Here is a 25,017-nt window from a genome sequence, read left to right as displayed (position 1 = left end):
ACACTTCCACTTTTTTTCCCCAAAGAGACAGCACTTAGAGGATCCATGGCTTAGGACAAGCTAATGTAAAGGTCTAGATTTTTCTTTCCCAACAATGCCTCTTCCAGCAAAATCTAATTTTCAGTCATCGCTGCTTTTAAGTATAGAGCACAACTGCAGTGACAGATCAAAGACTCACAGTTCCCTTGGCAACATAGGTCCAGACTTTGTCTTGCATTAGCTTTTATCCTTTCACATAAGTCAATTACAGAAAACAGTTACAGTTAACAGCCAGTTCCACACACATTTGTTCAAGTGTTTTGTACCACTAAGGAAACACTTAACAGTAGTATGCATACACTGTATGTTAACCACTATGATCAAAATGTTTCTTACTCCATTCAAGTGCAAGACTTTATAAATAAAGGCAAATACCTCTTTGAATGTTTCTCATCTTTGTTAACCAACTCTTCTATTCAAGACAAAATGGGCTGCATTTTTCTGAGTGATGACTGATCAAAGCTGCTTCTGTCAAAATTAGGCTAACAGATCATTCAAAAATATTCAGGTATTTAAGCTGCAAAGCTTGGAACTGCACTTTTTTATATTTTGCTCTATTGTGTTATTAGCCTGAATCTGGTGATCACTACAACATGAAGGAACACCTTTCAGCACTTCTCCTGTGAGAGAGGGATAATTGAGAATGATTGGAGTGTGCAGGAAGGTGGTCCCTTGCAGGACTTTTGAGACAAGTGTCATCATTATGTCCTATCACAGCCTCTGGAAAAGGCTCACTGAAGAACTGTTTGACTAAAGAAATTATATTAGTATTCGAATTGATGCCAGGAAAATTGGTGGTACCTACATATTTAACTAGATACAAATCAATTAATCAAGCACACCTAACTGTACCATGCTCTGGACTTGGGCTGCTGTTCTTGCTTCTGCTATCAAATTGTTCTGTGAGCCTGGTCAAATCCTTTCCATTTTCACTACATGTGTGAACAGTAAAGATACTATTTACCTCCCTCAAAGAGGGCTGCAGGAAAGGTAAGTAAAGCTTTATTGCTATTTGCTTTAGGACACATTCCAAGCAAAGGATCATAACCAGAGTAGGTGCATTGTATGAGCTCAATCAGGATACCAAGGTGAACATGTACCTACATAACTAAAATAATGTTTCCTGTATACAGTAATATTTGTGCACATATTTATACACATATATGTGTTCAGGAAAACATTTACATGGATTGGCCAGGAGCCAGATTAGAATTTTATAAAGTGCTCTACAACCATCACCATGTTTAATTTCAAGATTTGTCCCGCAGTAGTTACAGGAAAACCTCATCTTGCTTTAGGCAGCCGAAGAACATATTCACAAAGGTCTGGTCCCCTTGGTCTCAACAGGCTTTGCTGTTCCCTTAGCACCTGCTTATGGTCACCTGCACACAACCACAGCATAGGACTGGGGTCAAAGTGCAACCTCCCCCACCCCAGACAGCTGGGTTTGGCCCCTGAAGTAACAGCAGTACCTTCACAGCTGGTTTGTTAATTGCATTATGGCATTCAATGTGCTGGCAGTGAATAGGATTCCAGGCTGCAAAACCAAAACACAGCTGATTAATAAATGAGAAGAGACATTTATATTCTCTGTGCCTAGCAGTCTCAACTGAGAACAAGATCCTCTTGTACTAAGTAGTATACAAAAATGAGTATAATACAAAAAGCGATTCCTCAAGAAGTTTAATAATTATAATAAACAGCCTTGAACATACAGGTCTCCTGACTTATTTACAATATAATTAAATGAACCATGGATTCAGCAAGAAAATGGAAAAAGTAAGACACAGACATTCCTGTTGCAGACCCTTCTTGATCTCACCAACATCCTGAAATGATTAACTATCCTTCCACTCCATGAGCAAGATGGTAGGAGTAGCTGAGTAAATTCAGTTATATTCCCAGGCAAAATGAAAACTCAGCTATGACACAGGAAAATGAGTCCAGAGACAGAATGAGCCTTAGTTGTGTAATGACAAGTAAACAACAAAGGGGTGCTCAAATGGCATCACCTGGATGCTCTGCGGGATGCCCCCAGGTCAAAATGCCATGCAACTGCAGATAATAATCATCCCATTCTGGGATATATTAACAAAAAACTTCTATATAAGAACAAAACCCCAGTCTATCCAGTGCTAGTAACAGTTAAGAAAGAATACTATCCTGCTTAGTTTACAGACCTGCTTGCATGGAAGAAGTGATGCAGAACAGTATATGAAGAATTTTATTTTTTTTCTAAAAAGTCAAGAAAATGTATCAACCCTTCAATGGAAGGCTTTAGAACAGATCAGACAAACTTCTATCGGGAACATTCAGGTTGCACTTGAGTTGGTCTAGGGGTCCTCTAAGATTTCTTCCAAGCCTTCGTTTTTACAATTTAAAATGTCATATTCTGGTCTAGAAATTTTAAAAATGATCAAAACATATGCCATATGACAGATATTACTTGAAACAGGTTGAGACAGACAAGCAGGACAAGCAAGTCATGAGTTGTTGCTAGACAGTCGCCCCTGTGGCAGCACTATCCCATCAGTATCTCTGGGGAGTCTGGCAGACAGAGGACTTTGTACCATCTACCTACTCCAGCTGCATTCCTGACTTTGTCTCGCATTTTCATCCTATAATCAACCTTGAGAATTTATCCATTATACTAACTGCACCTGACATCACCTGACTTTTTTTAATAGTAACAGCCAGATAAGAAGTCTTAGGAACAGCAGCAGTGTTAGCAGCAGGCACAACAAAGGCAACCAAAGCAATAATTGAAAGGAACATAAACCAGAACTGTTGTGAGGCCCAGGCAGCAGTTTCACAGACCATTTGTTACAAACACAATATTTATTTCGTCTCTTGTTCTGGTTTAGTTATTATTGGGAGTAAGACAACATACTTACTAGCCACGATCTGAGTTTTTATTTTTCATAACATCTTTTGAAAATGCAGATAAATGGATATTGCATGTAGTTATCAAAGTACAATTTATCAAACAAAAAAGGTCCAAATACATCATAGAACTGTAAAAAGGTGACTTTAACACTTCTCATAATTCATTTATTTTGGGCTATACAAAACCAGCTGCACTGACCTGTGTACTGCAGTCCTCTGTACTCACTGATTGCCCCAGGGGGTTTTAAATTGGGCCAATAGTGAAATAACATTTGTACCGCTGGAGGTTTAACTTGAGATGGTCCATAGGCTATCACATATAGCAAATCCTAAGGAAAGACATGTACAAAACAGTTATTTTTACAAGGTAACAAACCACAATTCAATATATTGTACTGCCGTTCAAAAGATAGCTGAACACGCAAAACTAATACATTTCATGCCCTAACAAACTTCCTTTTTATGCTCTTAGAGACAGAATAGATGACCAACTTCAATGCTTCTGAGTTTGACCAGAGCATGCAACAGCAACCACCCACCATCCCACAGTGCACTAACAGAGCAAATTGAATTCTCTGTCTAGCTGTGGAGCAAAGAGGTGAGACACGGATAAACAACCAGATTCAGAGCAGATTCAGACAACAATACTCACAAATAGTTCTCACAAAACTTCAGTCCCACAGGAACTGAGAAGCCTGCTCATTATTAAAATTGCCACTAATTGGAGCCACAACCACATAGCACTTAGGAAACAGAGCTCTGTTCTACAAAGCATGGAACAGCCTCTGTAAACTAAAAATTAGAGGGACCTTCCTCTCCATAATCCAGAGGGAGGACTGGATATAAAGATCATTTACAATTTCTTGGCATACAGTTGGTTCAATTTTCAAGCCATCTGTTTTTTATTACTACCCAACCACAGTCATTTCCACAAAGTATATGATCATAAACTTACTTTCCATACTTCTTGCTTATATTTCATGAGGCATTCCAATAACTGGCAGTGATACACTGAGAGAGAAAAGAGTATAGACTTAATACAGAAATGGAAACTGAGGTTAAAGAAGTGATGGAATTAGATGATTGGCTTTGCTTTGTCCATCTAAAACTCTACGCCTCATTCAAATATTTTTCATTTTAAAGGGCTTGCTAAAGAATCATTGCCCTGAGAGTCATCACAAAATATAAGAAAACCTAATATTAGTAGCTTGTTTCTGTCGAGAAATGCAGGAAGATTATTACCATGAGGGTAAGAGCTTTTTGCACAGCCGTGGAGATCTTTTTCAAACACATCTAGTTTAAGAATATCTGCTGAATCACTAAAACTTTGTCCTTCTGCCACAACGTATATGGGTATCTTGTCATTCATCTTGAGGCAGCAATGGAAATTATATGTAACAATATATTATTCCCACATATACCAAAGGCTGTAGGAGCCACTCTGCATCAAACAAACATGAGAGCCAAGTGAACTACTTTACCTGTCTGACTTCCCAAAAACCCCAGGGCAACATTTTTCTCTGATGTTTTGAACACAGAAATCACAAAAACAAAACCAGAACATTTAATGAAAAAAACTGACTTCTGCAAGCAGCTTTTAAAAATGGTGTTCTGCTTTTATCTACCTGTGTGAAGCACATTAGCATGATGTGACACTCCTGATGCACACGATGCAGTGTGGGGTTCCTCCACACACACACCATCTACCCATCCGCATAAGACCAGAGACAGGCGACAGTCGACCATCATGCAATGTAACAGCTCACTGGGGTTAAATATTGTTTTGATTTGGTTATGTGGTCCCAGTGGTTTAACAGGGACTGCGTCACTTTTGTTTAGATACTCATAATTACATTTAACTTCTTTATAGTTCCATTAAGCCTGCAGCCAGCATTACCAGTCTTCTTTAGAAAGGCAGTACCAGTTGTGAATTTGGTGATGTTTGAATCATCATATAACACAGTTACTATGAATTTCTGTAGTCAAGGTAAGCGGTATTTCTCTCCAACACTGATGTTAGATATGACATTATATTCTGATGTCAAACATGAGTAGATCAGAGTCTCCAACCCTGGGCCAAATCCTCTTTCTTCATCACAAAGAGATCTCTTACCTACATAATGATTACTTCCAGCATGATGTTCAGAAACCCAAGTTTTGACTAAAATAACTCATTTTACATCCTGTTCTGGATAATGACACAGATTTTTCCCATCATCAAAACTTTTCTGATTGCACTGGACAATACTTCCTGACTGATCATTTCAGAAAAAAATGATACTATGTTTCATGTTTACACATACCTGGGTTTGATGTGTACTGCATTGCAATCATCAGCATTGATGATGCAGACAGATTGACATGTGCTGGAACACCTTCTCGTTTTGAAGATCCCACTTAAAAGAAAGGAAAAAAAAAATAAATTTTCTATTGTAATAGGAAAATCAGGTGAGAATAGCATGTAACTGATTCCAACTCTTGCAGATAAAGTTCCTAAGGTACCATGTCATGAAAACAAAAATCAAAAAGAAAGAAAAAAAACCCTAAAAAACTAGAAACACACTGTATTGGGGGTGAAACACCTTTTCTGGTGGAAGAGAAAGATGGCTAGGTATTGATTCACAGAGCACGCACCTGGTTTTCCAGATCATCCCCAAAACTGCATTAACCAGTTGCCTTCTCAGGCCCTCTCCTTCAGAACCCACAGACAGGACAAAGTAACATCACTTGTATACCAAGTGCACCTAGGCCTTGGATTGTAGGAGGGGTAAAGAGGAGCTGGAGAGTAAGGAACCAAGAACAAATGGAAAGCCTGCTGTTGAGGTGTACTGAGGAAGGGCTGGGGCTGGTGATAGCTGCTGGTGTATGGCACAGATTACTTCTCAGGGAGCATCTGGTAAGAGCTCAAGTTACAGCGACATACCAGAAACATAGTCCCATCGTTATGTGAACTGTGCTGAGATAGTGATGAACAGCAGCACTGAAGTGTACCTTTTACCTCACACAGAATGTGGCTGGAGCTCCTCCTGGTTTCCTATGAAGTTGGTTACTGTTAAATGGTATACTTGGAAAAACCCTGCAGAACTTTTACATGGCAACATGGCTTTGAAGGCAAGCTCCTACACAGAGATGTCACATGTATCTTTCCATCCTCACAGCCCTCTCCCAAGCCTGGCTGCCAGGACCCAAATACCAAGCATTTGGGATAGAAGCACAGAACTGTAGCTACCAGCTCAGTGAGCTGTTTTCATCCCTCCCATCTGGCTCTCCAACTGCTTAGGCAATCTCTTGCATCCTCCCTTTCAGTTTGAATCAGAATTAAACACTAAGGGAAGGAAAGGTTCTGCACTTGCCTTGCAAAGGAGCATATAATTCCCAGCAGGGAAAGACAAGGACACTAATTAAAAGAACACTCAAATAGAAACGAAGGAGGGAAGAGAAAATGGAGAATTTCTCCCTGTCTGTTCTCCACATGACCCAACGTTACTATGGCTCTCTTCATTGCACTTCATTCATTTATTTTTTAATCTTACCCACACAAATAAGAGCCCCCAAATTATTACAGAAATGTGTATTTGTATGGATTTAAATTGAAAAATACTTGGCAGCTCTAACTGGGCAATTAAACATGGTCATCAGCAAAAAAGTAGGACAGTACTAGATTAGTAAATTTAAAAAGCAGCAGACTGGTTTCATACAGAAATCTCACCAAAACTGATAGAGAAGAAAGGCAGCATGACAAATGCAAATGCAAAGATGCAATCTCTGTCAAGGGCAGTTGGGGAACTATTTAAGTTGGGGAATCTATTTAAGTAAACCAAGGATTTGACTCAACCAGTTATTCTGAGGTATGGTTCTACAGATCTGAGGACAGACAGGATATGTCACCACCTTCAGTTGTTCTTTATCAGGTAACAGCAGCAGGAAAAGAAGTTGTTTAATGCAACATTCTGTCCTTAACACAAAGAAGACGTATTGCACATATGTATGAAATAGATCTTAACAATTTTCATTTGCATACTGCCATTAGACCTGTCAAAGTTAATAGAGAAAACCTCATTACAATGTATTAAAAAGGACTATTTTACATGGGAAAACTGAGGTACAGGAGAGTTAGGGGAGTTTTCCAAAATCATTGACTGGTCAAATTAGAAAATACAGGTGATAAATGTGCATTAAATATTAATCTCAAAACACTGGACCGTGCTTCTTTCAGCATCTTCTGCACACTTAAATGACATCACTCTTGATCTCTGTACAGAAGCTGTTCATGATTTTCCATAAAGGTCAGGAATACAGCGGTAAGGAGGAGACATTCTCACAAAATCACAGAATGGTTAATGTTAAAAGGGACCTCTGGTGATCATCTTGCCCAGTCCCTCTGCTCAAAGAAAGGCAACTAGAGCAGGTACTGAGGGCAAATTGTGTTTTCAGCATCTGCTAGGATGGAGAATCTGCAACTGCTCTGGCAAACTGTTCCAGTGTTTGGTCACACACAGTAAGAGGCTTGTTGGCTAAAACTGACCTAATATTGACCCTAATGATTCTGTCTGCAGAAAATGGTTACATTTCTCATTACTACTGAAGTCCTAACAAGCTTTTTGTCAGGTACATAGACAAGCATTCAGAACACACCCCAAGACCCACAATGTGCAGGGACTATGAAATTAAGTAATCACGTGACATCCTCAGGAAGGGGAAGTAAAAGAAAGAATGGGAAAAAAGGCAGGGACCCTCAGATTCAGTCCTAACACTTACGGATAGGAGAAATTACAGGCACAGCTATTTAGTACAGAACTTAGAGAGAAAGTGCTGAGTAGACAGAGGGAGAAAAATCAGAAATTCATCACAACATCATTACATTGAGAAAAATCATACTTGTACATCCAGATATAGTCCAGATGCAAAAATCATGCTTGTTGCTATTGCTATTACTTCAGCAGCAGTTTGACCATTGATTCTGTATTCAATACTCCCACTGCTGGCACTGAAAGCTCTTTGAGTCTGAAAACAGTGATTTCTTAAATAAACTTCACACTTTAAATGAAGGAAGAATTCACACAAAAACACAGCATAACAAATAAATAAAAATTATAGAACTATTTCCCTTGGAAAATCAGTCACATGAAATTATTTTATGTATGTAAGTAGACTGTTCCATCACTATTCCATGACAGATCAAATTTTGATTCGTAGTCTGATACTATTATGTGCCAAGACAAAACAATACTAGAATGAGTTCTACTTACATATAGCCATAGGCAGAAAAGATGTGCTGAGATACTCTATAATATCCTTGTGCAGAAATGGAGGAAAGGTAGCTAATGTTGAAATCATTGTATAGGGTAAAGTACTCAAAATATCATCACTGAGAAAAGGAAGTAAGCATGTAGTAGTGTAAAAAATTGATTGCCCAAGATCTGTTGAATAAAATGAAAGAAATATAAAATCATTACAGTGAAAAAGTAATTATGACTATGTACTTTTTTGTTTACAAAACTAAAAAAAAAAAGTTCTATTTAAATTCAAGCTTTCCTCTCAAAGTAACTGGGGAAGATAATCATTGCAGACAAGTGACTTCACCCATTTTTAAGACCCTCCTAAATAGAGAGAAACAGTTGTTGAACACTACTCAGAAGAGTTTGAAGGGAATATGAATACTACAGCCAATAAAATAATTGGTTAAAGTCAATGTTGATTTTAATCATAAAGTGGTTAATGTATGATGGCTTGAATTTAAGCAGAAATGCTACGAGAATCAGAATTTGAAATGCACATTGTATGGAAGGCCAGATTTTGCAAAAAGCATTCTGGTCTTTATCATTCATGTTAAAATAAGAGCTTTATTTTAATAACCCTCAAGAGTTCTACAAAGTACCTCACATATACTGACTACAGGAAGCATCGCTATCTTTCAAACCACATGTGATTAAACTACAGATCTTGATTTCCTGGGAAACCTTTGAGGCCAAAAGTGGCCAGAGTTTAAAAGGAAAAAGAATATTTATCAAGATTTTCTATACTTTTTCTAATTAATCACGTTGTAACTCTTTGGAAAGGATACTTAATAACAGTGCAACATTTTACAATCCAAAGAGAAGGGATAGTTTATTGCGTATCTGGGCACTGTGGAATCTTTATACTCTCTCCCAAATGAGGAATTGAGCTGGTGCCCATAACCCTCTGACAAAGGTTACAGCACTCAAGGAACCCCAAGTTCGAACCTGAATGATGATCCAAAGACGTCAGAAGGCCTTTCTCCTGCATGAGAGGCATTACTTTTGTTAATTACTCCCCAGCCTTAAGTATGTTACACAGGCCTTCAGTCTCACCTGTACAACTGGTGTGATTTAAAACCGTCTCTGGAAAGCCAGAGAGATCTGTAGCTGTAAGCATCCTGGGTCATAGCAAAAACTAAAATCAGCGCTCCATTTCAGTGGTTCTGGCCAGCTTTCTATGCAAGGGTCTGACCAGACTCTCAATGCTACAGAGTGCTTCTCTCTTGCAATACATATTTATCAGCTAAACACTGTCTTTTATAACCTGATTGGGCCTAAGCTCAGGATTGCCTAGCACAGCAGTTGTACTTACCCAAACAAAACTGATTGTTCTGATAAAAAAATACATATTTCTTTTAGTCAATTACTAAGCTGAGGAAGAAATAAATAACAAGTTTTGCGGCAAAATTTAATTCTCCACACACAAAACCATACAAAATAGCAAGTGATCTCTCCTTGCCCCAAGCATGAGTCAACCAAATTATTCCTGGCACATATTTATCTAAAATGTTCTTAAAAACCTGCAAGACAGTTCACTCTTTCTCCTGTCAATTCATCCTAATGCTTAAAAGTCTTTATCATACAAAGATCTTCTTTATAAAAAAATTTCCATTGCTGCCATTTAAGTGTATAACTTCTTATCCTGATCAACTACAACCACAAATAGATTGGTTTAGTTTATTACTCCTCACAGCAACCACATTTTCATATGATAATCACATCTCCCATTTTTCTCTAAGCTAGATAAACGAAATTTTTTGGGGTTTTCTCTCACTGTTCACATTTTCTAGACCTCACATCATTCTTGTTTTTTACCTGGACTCTTCACAAATAGTACGTGTTTTTTCTGAACCTAGATGGACAAATCTGAACATTTTACTCCAGCTGAGGCCTTGCTAGGGCTGTTAGAATAATAAACACAATGCTTTGGGTGTCTCATACACAAAAAAAAAAATCTTTGCCACACTGCTAGAATAATATTTATATATTAGTGACTTATGGTCTTCTCTGATCCACTGTTAACACTCAGAGCTCTGCAGCACAAGCCAGTATTACCTCCTTCTCCTTTGATTTTCTCACTTAAGCATAGTATTTTACATTTCTCCTTTGGACACGTTTCAAAACAGAATGCAACTTGCCACAATTACTTGAATCACGTATCTTTCACACAAAGCACATGCCAGTAACCATCTTGATAACACCTACAAATCCAAGTGCTTTCTCAACTCTATCAGCTAAGTAAAAAATTAAAATATTTAATAACACTAGACCCAGCACAGACTCCTGTAAGATTTCCCATTGGTATATGCTTCCAGCTGCCAAGCCACTCCAAGAGTGTTTTCCTCAGGTGGGGACCATGTCCCAGGTTGCCTATTAGGATGTAAAATGACACAGCAACAAAAATGTGACTAGGGACAGGAAAACCATGCAAGGAGAGCCACTGTGTTGCCATAAGAAAAAACTATGTTTGTCCAATGTTATTTGTTCTTTACAGGTCTTCATTGATTGTTAATTATCACCATGTTATCTATTTAGAAAAAGACTGTTTTGATAATTAACTCCTCCATTTCTAAGAATTGAAGTCAACAAGTCTATAATGTGCTATGGGCCCTGCTTTTGCAAGATCATACCATTTGCTAGTGCAGCAGCCTTTGATTCAAACACACTGCTGCCAGCTCAAATGGAATTCATCACTTAACAGAAACAACTTTCCTCCTGAAGAATTTCAACAGCATTATCAGATAGACAACCACCTTCCTATACTGAATTATGTAAGTAATACATCATAATACCACAATGGAAATTAATATTTGGCTAATACATAGAGAGAATACTGGGCTACTGGATCCCAGTATGGAAAGCGTAACAGATTAACAAGCCAGACAGATGCAGAGCAGAACTCGAGGGAAAACAACACAAATACAGCACAGTCACAAAAGAAAGCTTGCAGCTAATTTAAAACATAAGACAATATCATTTTTCTCTGAGTCAGACAGAGATGCTGCTACCATTTTTACACAGGAGTATTTTAAAACCATCTCAAAGCACAATTACCATGTTTTTTTCTTCAATTAAATATATACTATATTCTGTGTAGAGATGGACCTTCACCAGAACACTCAATCTGTGTATTTTTAATAGGCCAGATACACATTTGCAAGCTCTGTGCATTTTTAGGAGACCCACCCCAAAAAGACAGTCTGAAGTTATTCCAGCAGATTCAAGTTAAAAATCTGGGTAGTTTTACAGCCGTGCAATTTTTGTTACATACCATTGTGTTTCCGTTACATACCACCAGCACACCACTAAAAATCAGACAACCTCAGAATTCAAAGCCACATTTAGCAAAAAAAGTCCTTTATTTAAGAAAGTCAAACCAAACACTTGGATATAAATGCATCCCAGGAGATTTGAAATCCAGATCCAGGTCAGTTTAGGCCCATCTCTTCTACTGCATATATGCACCACTCATGGATTCACAGCACTGGAATCATTCAAGGGCCTGCTTACCATGTTGCCCATGTTGTAGCAAGGGAACTAGATCCAGCAGTGTCACCAGTGTCACGTAAAGTCCTTGATAGTCCAAAGATGGGTAGTCTGATAACTGAGCATCACGACTTTGCTGGCCACGTTCAGATGGAGCATCTCGCAGGACGCTGTAAAGGAGGGAGCGAGTAACAGTAGGGTTGATGGAACTGACCTGTGGTCTTAGAGATGGGGTGAGTGGGAATGGCACAGGAAAAAGACACATGGTCATGGGCACTGTCAAATTGGAGGCATCTTGATTCTCCTTCTTCCCTGTGCGGGACAAAATGCTGTTGGGGGGACAAAGAAAAAAAAGAGACAACAAAGACACAAAGAACAGCACATTACATTGAAATGACACTATAAAACAAATAATAAAAGACCAGATACATCCCACATAAGATGCAATCACTACCAAAACCAGCATGTCTACAAATCTAGCAACCATTTACTTTCATGCTTCAAGGCAGGAGAATTAAAAATTGACATCTAGGAAAATTTCATTGCATCTCATGTGTTATCTGGTTCATAAGGAGCAAAAATATAAAAATGCATGTTTCAGTGCCCTACCCATGTTTCACAGTTAAGAAAAATTCTGAGAATTAAAAGTGTTTAGCTGTGTCAAAATAGGCTGGTATTTTGCTCTGAGATTCTGAGGATTTTGAGAGATTTATTTTTTCCCCCCTATAATCTTTTGAGCCAACTGAGTGAAAACATGCAAAATATAGGTGTGGCACTTGCAGAAACATGTTTTAGCAAAGAATAAACATGTGTGTTTGTTAAGATAGTCTTAAAAATCACATGTTTATTGCATTAAAATAATGTCTGTATGTATTTTATGATACTGTTTCATGACCACTCACTCAGTATCATTTGAGATAATGAAGTTTAAACAGGCACATGGATTTAGAAATAATATAATATTTCTAAAATGTTAACTAAACTACGTTTGGAAAAGTCATAAAATAATATATAGTAGATGGTCTTTAGCATATGTTTGTGAGCTAATGATAATGGTTGTTTATGTGTGCTTTTAATTTTGCCCATGTTTAGGGAGGAAACATTTTGCTTTATGAATACAAACACTCCTTGTGTAAATAGTTACCTTCAAAAATCTAAGGGCTAAGCAAGCAAGACCAATTATGTAACTGCAGATCAGACAGTATGTTACCATACACTCCTGCTGTTACTTACGTTATTATTCAACAAAACTCACTATAAACTAAAGGAGAGATAATTTCAAAAAATAAAAAGAATTTAGTGGGAATCAAAATAGAGGCTATACGTCAACCAGCTTGTTATGTAGTTTTAAGAATGTTGCAAACATGGTTGTAAACATGGTTGTAAACATGGTAATCTAATTTATTTAAAAAAATAAACCCCACTATTTTAAATAGAAATAAATTGTCACTTAAGCAGTGTTATATTTTAGTTATCAAGCAATTATAGGGTTAGTTCATAATCTCCATATGTGCCTATAAAATATAATACACCTTTTAAATATATTAACCCACACACAATTTTTTTTTTCCTTTTTACAGCACATTTTTGCACCTCTCAGTCATTGGGATTTCCAAAAGCAATTCCTCTTGGTTTAACTCTGTTCCCAAAGTCAGTGTTAAAGGTTATAAAAGACAAGTCAGTAGCACTAAGATTTCCACTGACTCGTGAAGAGCAGAATTATGTCAAGAGAGAGCACTTCTGGAAACCTCTCTTCTCTTTAACAGTACAGAAATCCCTACCATATAATCACCTCAGCAAATCTTACCTCCAAGTCAATTCAACAGTTTACACAAGTAAGCCAAACTCTTGCTAAGGTGCTTATAAGACAAGGTATCCTTCATTTGCCATATATACAAAACACTTTTACAAAAACAGTTCTTTGCCAAGTGGCTACTATCACATGGCTACATGGCTACTATCACATCACCTTGCAGTCAGAGATGACAGACACAGCCTGTCTTAAGAAACTACTTTTTTGGTTTTTGGTTTTTTTTATTGTGCCTCACATATTTGGCAGATTATTTTGGTTTCTGTTACCCAATGTCCAGTAAAAGAAACGTGATCACTAGCACAGTGGTGTTTATGAAATTGTATCAGAAGATCACCTAATATCTAGTATGACTTTAAAAAAAATTATCAGAGTGCTGATTCCTTTTAATTTGCTTGATGTTCATTTGCCATATTTTTCAGCTTATCTTTAGAGATATGACTATACTCCTTTCTTGTCTACCAACAGATAATACCAATTATGCATCCCTTTATTTGCCAAAACATCACTTCGAGTGCGCTTATTTCCAGAAAGAATATTAATCCTTTCTTTTTACACTGAGCTATGGGCCCATCTCTGGATTAGATGCCAAAGCACGCTTATTGTATCTTGATCAGGGCATCCTTCTGTTTAACAGTAATAAGACTAGATCTAAATTCCAGCTGTAACCACACCAAATTTATTAAAAAACAAAACAACAAAAAAAAAATTTCATGTCCAGGCTTTTGCCTGACACATGTTTTTTAAAAGCAATAAACAGAAGAGGCAAAACTGAAAAGCTAGGAAGTCCCTTAAGACCAAGATACAATGACTGCAATTTGCTTCTGTTTCAATTCAAACCAAGTGCTGAGAATTTGGAGTATCTGCAAATCATAACTCCATACTGAACTTACTCCATACTGAACTTGCTCTGCAATAAGGGGCAAAGCTACCAAGGCTTGTTTCAAGATGTGTATATCTTTGCTGCAAATCTATCCCAAAATTACTGCCTTCCTGGAAAGGTTTCCTAAAATGGGTACAAATGAGTTACATCTCACCAAGGCAGCAAAACAAGCCTGACCATTAATTAGCCACCAAGGCCTTTAAAGCTATGCCTCACATAAAGTATTTTGCTTAGAAATACATATGGAGAATTTTCTCCAGGAAAATGTGAAAGAATAAGCTTTTTTGTGAGATGCTTATTGAGCCTTAGATCATTCCTCAAATGAGGGAGAAATCACTGAAAATGAGTAGGGCATGAAACAAATTCATGCTGTAATGTAAAGAAATGCTTTTCCCAAAGAGAAAATTAAAGAAGAACTAAATGAGTCAATGTGCTATGCATTGTGTATGGTGATTTTATGTGATGTTTGTTATAGAAATAAGGAATTTATTTTTTTCAGCCATTCCACATCTGTTCCCCCCACCCCTGAGCTTGCAATTTATAGAGGCTGCGTACAGAGCAAAGGAGCAAATTAATCTCTTGTGCAATCCATCTTTAGTCAGCAAAATGATAACACACACGAATGTGATTCTAAACAGTGGGCACATCCCACTGAAAAGAACACAGTCAATGTGTCCTTAACATGGAAAGGTAAAAGTGTAATAAACAGTAAAATCTACTTCTGTAAAACCCAATCATCATATGGAATTTCTTTGACTATTCCTCCATTATTTCTACTACTATACATGTTCATCAAGAATTGTTTGTCCTAAAAAATTCAGCTGCAAGGAGAGCAGACAAACTGGGAAGTATTTTTAAAGTTATTTTAAAATAGTAGATGGTGACAACCAACCTAAAAGCTCCAGAAATCAACGGGCATTTTTGTCACGGTTGTATCAGCATTCTCTTAGCAGCCCAAATTCATTGCATATGCTCTGTGTTAAGCTAGAAAGATTATTCTCCACCATGTACTTCTGTGATTGATGTTAAACCTTGTACAATGGAGTCTCAGTGTAGGAGGCAGAAAGGAGACTCAGCATGCAAAATATTCAAAGAAATTTTTGAACACGCTCTTCAGAAAGGTTTTTAACCAGTCTGTTTAGTTTTAGGATAAATCTTGCAGAGATCTGCACACAGTGGGTGGGAGTTTCCTTCTTTCCATCTGCCACACTAAATACAGGGTGTGTTGTTTTGCTTTCTTATCCATCTTCTTTCTTAGTATCAGCAAGCATATAAACTTATACTGGTTCAACAATAGCACTCAGTCTTTGACCCACAGTTTAAACTCCCCAGTTACAGGGGTTTAGAATGTGAATTTGACCTTGATGAGTATCAGAACTCCGTCCACTTAAATTTAGATCAAGTCCAGGCATTAATTTCTCATACCCTTTTAGTTCTGAGGCTGATCAGATCCCAGATCATGAAGGACAAAGCCATTTGTATAGGTCTGTGTATCAGATATGAGTATCACTTCTGCCCCATGAGGTTCAGCATTATCAACAAGAGGATTTTGGTTCAGTCCCACTCTGAACATGAAATAAAAGAAAGGGAGTTGCTCAATTGTGCAATTGCTGCCCTGATTTCTGATCTGCTCTCATAGTTGCTAAGCATAAAGCTTTTTCAGTAAGCCCAGGAACATCACTGCTCCTGAGTGTGAAGAATTCATCACACAGGACATGTCAGCTGTACTGTTTAGAAACATGAAGACCATGGAGTGCTATAAAGATGCTTTCTTTAAACAGCACATTCTAAATCTATCCTGACCAAGTGAACTTCTGATCAAAAAGAAACATATCTCATTACAGCACTTGGTAGTTACAGCTGAAAGAGAAAATATTCAGATCAAGTCCAACTTTCTTGCTTTAACAGCTTAAAGCTTCACAGTACTTAAGCAAAAGCTGTCTTGTCACAAATAATCTTACTTAAATGCAATTTAAGTGTTGCACAAATAATCCATCATAACAGCCTGATGTGGGAACAGAGACACATTTCAGAGGTATTTATAGTGACTCTTTGAACATATTTTCCCACTGCTCAATACAATGAGACCCAATTTCATTTATTAATCTTCAAACAAGAAGTCCTACTGGCTGCTGTTAAGTTTCTTCAACAGTCTAAATGAGGAGGGAAACAGATCTGCTCTTGAAATTTTCAAAAGCAAGCAGGAGGTTTTCAAGTTTGCTGTGAACAGGTGTTCCACTAAAAATTATTTCTGTCTATGTGTCTCTCCTTCTTATAAACAGGGTCAAGAAAATTTTGATGCATCCCAGGCTCTTTGACTGTTAGAATGAACTGTTCTCATTCTCTCAAGTTTAAATTCTTGCTTCTCAACTTGTATATATCATAGGAGTATATGTACAAATATATGAGTAAATTGTATTTTGTTAATGTTTCCTCCTCAAATAAGGTAAACAGCTTTATTTCCAAACTACCTTCTGACAGCAAGGACAATCTTTCCAGGTATAAATCAGGGAGCTATGCACAAAAATGCAATTTTAACTGCATTCTTCTGGATGTGAAAACTAGTGCCAGCCAAAACCAGCAGATAGAAATCCCCTCTTCGTGGTCAAAAGCCATTTTAAAAACAATTTGGAAATATGAATCCACTAGGCAGCACTGTGGAATGTACATTATTCCTAATAAAGTCTCGCATTTTTTCCTATCTTTTTTAGCAAGACAAGAGGTAGTATTTCCTGTTCATAATGTATTTTGCATTCACGTGGTATTTAGTATATTATTACTAATATTGGACTAAGTCAAAAACCTTGAGTCAGAACAATCCTGATGTGGTGTTGCCATGAAAATCCAGATCTGTATACAAACTTTGTGTCTACTCCTATTGTTCTAAGGGACTGAACCAGAACCCAAAACAGCTGAACTACGGCACAGTAAGAATCCGGTTCTGCTTGTCTGGCTCATCACTCTGGGATTCTGAGGCACCAGGGCTGTCAAGGAGGTCATGATTATACACATCTAAAACTCTACAGGTCAGAAACTCCTTTCTTCACAAGTTCAGCATGTCTGTGCGTTCAGCTAAGTCTTAGGAGGGCCAAGCAAATGCATAATCAACCAAGTTTATTCTAGAATCAGCCACTCAATAAGGGGCTTAACTGGGCAAATTGGGCAACAGCCACTGAAGAGATTTGTTCATACCATCTTTTTCTTAAATTATGCTCTGACTCTTTTTGGCTGACCATTGACCCATTAAATCTGGAAACCAATACAAAGCCAATCAATATCTCCTACAATTCTTTAGCTCTTTTTTCTTCAAGAGCATTAGTCAAAACTTACCTCAATAACGTCTGAGAAAAGTATTTCAGAGTATTTGCAATGTCAGTTCCAGAGGGCACAGGGTATATGTTGTGGAGAACCCGGTTGTGGTACTCTTGAAGGTAACGGATTTTGGAAGCAACTACATAAAAGACAAAAAGACAAATACAGAAACTTTCATTTAGGTTTTTTGCAGGCTTTGACAGAGTCATGTCTGTTTCTTCCTTTTCCTTTTTTTTTTTTTAATTTAAGTGTTAACAAACAGAAAAATCTCTCTGTTCTTTCTGTTCTGACTGAATAAATTGTAAGAGTACCAGGGAGAACACATGGAAGTGAATTTCTGCATCTGTATTAGGCAAACAGTGCTAGCAAATTAAAAAATATATATTACCACTCTGTACTTCTTCCATGTCTCCAAGCATCTCAAGATTCATTTATAATGAATGAGTCATTGGATCACAGGAGGTTCATGTGAGACAGATAAGTGTTTCTACAGCCAAAGCAGAGATATCAGCTAAGACAGAGAGACCTGGTTTGATTTACTGTAGGCCATACATTTACTTTATGCAATGAACTAAAGACATGAAAAGAGCAATGTGTCTGCTGTTTATTTGTCTTAAGAAGTGCGATCAACCAGATGAGGGGATTTCAAAGAGCAGTAGCAGGTGTACACCTTCACTCAAACCATTTTTTGTTGTATTACAAGTAACAGTGAGTTTACTTTCTAATGGGATCCTTGTTCAGTATTGGGAAAAAAGTCATCACCCACCCTAGTTGCATTGCCTTACATTGCCTATACAGCACAAGACAGTCTCATGTAGAGACACCTACACACACCCAACACTCTGTGCTCCACTCAGATTAATCAACTCTGCTGAGAGACAGAGTGCCTTGGCTGTGACAGAGGGCTGCTCAGCTGCACTGAAGACACAGCCTCATGAAAGTACAGCTGCCTGGGAACTCTTCATCATGGTAAAAGTGCACCAAGACTGTAACAGGCAGTTAAAAGGGGAGATGCTTCTGAATTCTTTCAGCCCTTAAGCATATGGATTATAACAGTGTTTCACTACACCAAGATACACCTTGCTCCCCTACAGGGCTCCTTCAGTGTGGAAGATAAATCACGCTTCCTAAACAATCAATTAGTCAACACTTTGTTTTATTCTCATGGTCAAGTGGCATTTATTAAGGTATGAATACCATTAAATCCTCCACTGAACAAAGGTACTAACTGCCTGAGAGACATCACTATGCCTCTCACTGCTGAGATATCTGAACAGTTCATGAACATTCTGATTTTCTCCTGTGCCGCTGGCAAGTTGAATGAGATGGGATGACATTGTATCCATATTAGAGAAAAAGACTGATGGACAGACACCAAGAGCAAAATGTCTGCAAATACTGTTGGAGGCTCAGCTTAAGATACTGAAAGCCATTTTGCCAGTATAGGTAACAGTACACACTGGACTTTCATATCCAGGAAACAAAAGATTCAGTGAATAGTTAGCCACACAACAAATGAGGTTATCCATCAATTATCAGTCAATTATCCATAAAATGAGGAACTCCCAAAAAATCACCAAATGAAGAATACAGTTTTCTTGAATGCATGACAAGATATCCAGCCTTGCAGCACCCAATCAAGGTCATTCTTTAACTCATTTTGTGCTGTAAGGACTGCACTCCCCAGTTCTGCAGCAAGTGAAGCTTCTACAGACAGAAGTCTCCCTCGTGATATTACCTGGCTTCATCACAAGGACAAAGCCCATCATGTGGCTGAAGGGCTGGGGCTTATATGAAAACAGCGAGCAAAAATGCAACCAGGGACACTGCCATAATGCATATGCAAAAGTAATACACTAAAAATGCATAAGCATCTTTAGTTATTTTTCCTCATCTTTAAGTCTTTTACCTCACAAATTTATTTTAAGGTCACATTAATGAATAATTAAAAATCAATCACGTTACTTTTTCCCCTCCCCCTCAAACAACTGAAAAGACAAATTTCATCACGCAGACTCAGATTGCCTCAGGATAGCTGGGAGCAAGATCAGAGCCTTTCAGGCCACCACATAGACCTGTGGCACATAAACTGTGCTTTTCAGGAGGTTATCCCATGCGAGAGCAGCCATAACCAGCTTCCTATACAGCCCCCAAACCACTGGGGTAGTAACATCTGGGCAGGATGTGTTTCACTCCACATTACAGAGGTTGACTTGAACAGCCCAAGACTGCTTTCCCCTTCCCATCTCACACTTCATTCTTTCTGCCCACTAATCTCAGTTTTAGTCCCAGATTTGCAGGCCACCTCATCAGATTATTTAAAAGGTAGGCATTTGCTTTAACTGTCAAAAAAGCTAATTTGGTTTAATTTCTAGATTAAGAAAGCAATGACTTCCTAAACGTATTTTGTGATGTTACTTTCTCTTGTCAGGTGAAAAAAAAATGAAATCAAGTATACTTGTAAATGACACAGACTATGTGTCACAGTACCCAACTAAGAACAATTCGCAGCAAGGTGCACAGATTACTGTGGCTGCCATGGTTTGCTGTCAGATATCTGTAAATTAAATGGATGAACAAAATGCCAAAGATGATTACAGAATTCAGACCTAGATGTATTTCAGAGAGCTGTGTGCTTCCCTACAGTTACTAACTTTCAATACAGAGCATAGGGCTATCTAGAATCACTTATAATCACTTTATTTTAAAGATGGAAATCCACTTATTTCTATTAATTGCCATTGTGCAATTGTATCAGGCAAAATATGAAAAGAGAAAACTTATTTATAAAGCCTAAATATTAACACTAGCTTTAGGCTAAAGTGTTCAGCCTCACTTCTCAGTTCTGCTTCCCAAAATTCTATCCATTTCAGCACAGCCTCCCAGAACACAAAGAAAATTCTGAAGGAAAGCCCTAGAGCAAAAACTTTCCCAGCTTTTGAGTTACAGGAAGTGTGTGAATGACCCAATTTTCTGAGTTTCTGAGTACCTGAAGACACACTTCAAAAAGTGATGTCACCCTGTGGAAGTACTTGGCCACTGTCACAGGGTCATCCTAAAAAACAAATAGGTATCTCTCTAGGATCTACACAGACTTCACTAAACTCCTCAGCCCTTGTGTAAGCATTGACTGAACCAAGAGTGAAACCATTAGGAGTCCTCAAATCTTTGGCTTTGGCTGCTCCACTGTTCTGGAGGGGAATAGAGCAGGCATCAGACATTCCCAGAACATTACTTACCACAACTAAATACCAATTACTGCTATTTAAGGTGAAAAAGAATTCATTTTCTTTGAATACAACAGAACACGTGAGGCATGCTGCAAAGAGTCAAATGATGAAAGCCACTGTTGATACGTCTAGCATGGGATACAAGATGTGTGTGGTTACAAAAAAGGGAAGCTTCTCCAGTCGACTTCCCAGACTGACACCATTTTACCTGTTGTTCATACAACCTGCCCAAGAGCTGTGGTATTCATGTTTAGACCAGCACATCTTCTGTTCTGTTCAGTGTGATTCCTCAGTCGTAGTGTTTCACTGGTAAACTGAGATTCATTATGACTTGAGTCCTTCTCAAGACATTCTGGTTCTTGCCTGTCACTCAGTGAGGGCAGAAGCAACAACAGCGACAGCTGGGGTTTGACTGGTAGTGATGTATGCACACCAACACATCCTTGTCAGAGTCCATTGCTCAAAAATTGCAGGTGAGGGAATCTTGAAGTTATGTAGAGATAAAGACATTTGGTAATGCCGTAAGAACTAGTCAGGGATGTAGCCTTGATAAACAAAATACATTCAGCAGGTTAGAATGCAAAGGATATGGCCATTAACCAAATACTCTTCCTGGAGTATCATGAAAAGGAACATTAGGAGGCAGAAAGATCTGAAATCTGGACCCCAAGTAAATCTTAAAATAGAGAGCAACAGAGACATGGCAGGCCTAGATGCAGTGTCTTGAAAAGTACAAAGGGATGAAAAGAAAAAACAGCCAAGGATAAAACAGGAAAGAGAAGCTCAAACAACAGACCAAAAGCATTAGGAATGGAGGAACAGAGAAAGCAGAATAGAAGAGGAAGATAATGCCATAGTCAGTGCTGGGGGAAAAAGCAGCACAAATCCTTCTACATGGCAGTGTGAAGGAAGTGTAATTAATGTATAACTATCACATGAAAGAAGAAACAGTTACAGAACCCAGGTGGAAGGTGAGGAAGGCAGCAACAACAGAACACTACAGATCCAAACACTGCACAATTCAGGGCTTCTGCACAGTCAGAACATTGTGTCTCTATTTATGAGGCTAGAACTGCACCTCTACAGCAATAAATTAACATCTGCATAATATTTTTAAAGCAAGATCATCATTATAAATAAGCAGTAAACCCTAAAGTAAAAAAATACAGGTATTCTTTTTGTTAGACCAGTTCAGCATAGACATCTACAAACACAAGGATCCTCCTCAGTGACCCGGAGGAAGAAGAGAGGAAGTCTCAGCATGTGAAGTGTCAAATCATATCACGTCATCATGACAAACATCAATCCTACCTCCTGGTCACAGACTGCCTGTTCATAACCACGACACTGTATCAAGCTAGAAAGTAGCTTTGACATGGGTGATGAGCTTGACTACCCCGAGTATTTTCTTTTCAGCCTCCCATCGGGGCTCTTGCAGACACACCAAGGTGTCATGAGCAACAACACTGGGGAGCACTTCCATGGCCCAGATGCAGGTATCCCAACCACCATGTCATCTAATCATGCTCTAATCAGATCTAGCCAACATGGTGGTTAGAACACCCGTGACCAAGCAGAGGCACGCTGGCCGCGGGCAGGCGGATGCCAGCACCTGGGGGAATCCTGCTGGGACACTGGCCACTGTGGCAAGCAGCCTGTGGGCAAGACACAAACACCCAGCCTACGTTCACCCTAAAGGTGAGCGGCACGGGCACGAACGACAGCACGACTCTTGTCGCTCTATCTCACTGCAAGACCACCTGCAAGGTGGCAACGCGTGCGTCACCCCTGCTCTCGCAGGTGGCTGCATCCTTTGGGACAGGACGCAGCGCTGGCAGACGGGGCAGGCTGGACCGCTCCCGCCGTGGGGCGGGGGGCCAAGCCGGAGGTCTCAATATTAATTCTCACCCCCGATCCCTCGTTTCCCCGGTCGGGTCCCCGGCTCTGCTTTTGCACAAACACGCCGCCGCCGCCCCGAGCGGGTCGCCCGGCCAGCGAGGGGGTCCGGGGGCTGCGGCCACCCAGCACCGGCGGCGGCTCCGACAGAAAGAGCCAGAACGCCGGCAGCCCCCTCCCCCTGCACCGCCTGCTCGCGGCCGCCGCAGAGCGCGGCAGGAGCCCGGGCAGCGCGGCCGCGCCGGGGCGGCGGGCGGGCGGCGGAGGGGCAGCGCCATCGGCGGGACGGCGCCCCGGCCCCGCTCCCCTCCCCTCCCCTCGGACAGATCCCGGCCCGGCGCCCGCCCGGCCCCCACTCACACTGCTCCGCCTTGGTGGACATGCTGCCGCCCCTCTCTGCCCCTCGGCGCCGCGGAGCGCCGGCCCCCGGCCGCGGTGTCGCTGCCGGTGTCGCTGCCGCTGCCGGTGCCGCAGGGCTGCGGGCCGGGGAGCGGCGGGCGGGCGGGACCGGGCGGGAGCGCGCTTAAAGGAGCAGCGCGCCTGGCGGCCGCGGCAAACAGCATCCTCAGGAGGGACGGGGTGGGAGGTGGGACGGGGAACATGGGACGGGGAACATGGAACGCCATGGGACGCCATGGGATGCCATGGGGAGGGGGAGGCCGGCTGGCCCCGGGGCGGTCCTGAGGCACCCACGCCACCGGGGCTGTGGCCCTGCCGAGCTTGTCACAGCGTCGAGTTGAGAGCTGCCGAGCCGGAAAATCTTGATAAGCTTCGGCAGTACTCCCGGGACCGCTAGGGTGGCCGGGGCTGCGGAGGAGCTGGCGGTGCCCTCGCCCGGCCCCGCGGGAGTGCACTGAGCGAAGACAGCGGTGGTGGCACTGCCAGGGGTTGTGCTGTGTTCTCCGTGTGATCCTTGGCATGGAACAGGACGGTCGTTCCCTTGAGTACTTCTCCCCTCAACCCCTGGGCTCCAGCTGTGTACCCCAGGCGGGCGGGCGGGCAAGTCAGGTGCCTCTGCCCGGGTTTCCCCACCTGTTTCCATAGTGCACCAAGCACCTCGGAACCGCCGTGCCTTTCCCGAGGAAAGCTAGGAGTTTCTTCTCCAAAGCTTTCCAAACCAGTTTTTTAGATCCTCACACCTCTGAAAAAGCTATGTGGAAGGAGCAGTATTTCATCAGCCAGGGCATGGGAGTCTTGATGTTTACACACCAAAAAGTCCATTGCAACATACTCTCCTCAAAATCCTGGGCTGTGTAAGATGAGTAGGCCTGTACCAGTCAAAGAGAACTGTGCTGTGGAGATGGAGGAAAATAGGTATGTTTTGCTATTCATCATACAAGGCAGTGCCTCCAAATTACTGCTGCCCTGGTTTAAGGACAAAGCATATTTGGTGCCAGGAACTGTGGTGAAGGGGCAGATGCTGTTCACTGGCATTTAACTGGTTGGCTTTTTTTCTGAAAGCAATTTTCTAAAAATAGTGCACGGGCAATGTTTCTTCAACACTTAATTAGGTACAAAACAGAGCTCTTACTGGAAGCCATAGTTCTTTCCACACTCCCTGCTGCTTGTGAGCCCCAAAGAGAGAGCGAAGCCAACTTATACCACTGTTTTCTCTTTTACATTCAAATATTTGAGAGTAAACATTTAAGTTTTTTCTCTTATTAGAAACTTTATTTAGTAAAGTGCCCAGAGAGGTCATGTGGTGCTACAAACCCTACTTCCCCCAACCCTATGTCTCACAACATGGAGCATAAGTGATGAAAATACAGAAAAATGGCTTTCAGACTTCATTGAAATAAGATATTGAAGACAGGTTTCATCTTTAAATTTCTGTCTGTTGATGCAACAAATCAATCTGAACTGCTTTATTGCTCATTTCAGAACAATAGGGAACTCTCTGCACTGAGGGGAACTGAGCTTCCATAAGTATCTTTAAAATACACCAAGTGTTCACATACCAGAGTGGTGAGCTTATTAAAAACACTCAAGTTGATAAAGCAGGAGTATACTGAGAAAATATTAATTCCATTTCTCATGTAAAATTTCTTCTTTAGTTTAAGTGCCTGAAAATTGCAACTATGTCTGCATTTACTGAACAAGGTCCTGCACAGATCAGCATGTAGTTCAGGTACATGGTAAACAATTTATTGCTTATGACTCCTTCTGCATTGTCTAAACAATGTCTAAGCCCTAAAT

At 40.1% G+C, this 25,017-nt stretch overlaps 1 protein-coding gene across 2 annotated transcripts in view; it reads right to left on the bottom strand.

Moving 5' to 3' along the window:
- Positions 1-23,203, bottom strand: part of UNC79 (unc-79 homolog, NALCN channel complex subunit) — a gene marked incomplete at both ends in the record, with an annotated part of 106,084 nt that extends 82,881 nt beyond the window's left edge. For both annotated transcript variants that reach the window (XM_082282942.1, XM_082282943.1), the window contains 8 exons: positions 1,512-1,576; positions 3,125-3,254; positions 3,881-3,936; positions 5,229-5,321; positions 8,175-8,345; positions 11,715-12,019; positions 17,714-17,834; positions 23,182-23,203. In XM_082282942.1, coding sequence (XP_082139068.1) covers positions 1,512-1,576; positions 3,125-3,254; positions 3,881-3,936; positions 5,229-5,321; positions 8,175-8,345; positions 11,715-12,019; positions 17,714-17,834; positions 23,182-23,203 — 963 coding nt within the window. The remainder of the gene's footprint in view (positions 1-1,511; positions 1,577-3,124; positions 3,255-3,880; positions 3,937-5,228; positions 5,322-8,174; positions 8,346-11,714; positions 12,020-17,713; positions 17,835-23,181) is intronic.
- Positions 23,204-25,017: the final 1,814 nt, after the last annotated feature.

This window comes from Coloeus monedula (genome assembly GCF_965178545.1).
Source record: "Coloeus monedula genome assembly, chromosome: 6".
In the NCBI taxonomy this organism is placed as follows: domain Eukaryota; kingdom Metazoa; phylum Chordata; class Aves; order Passeriformes; family Corvidae; genus Coloeus; species Coloeus monedula.
The sequence above is the reverse complement of the archived record's forward strand: the minus strand, read 5'-3'. Positions and strand labels throughout refer to the sequence as shown.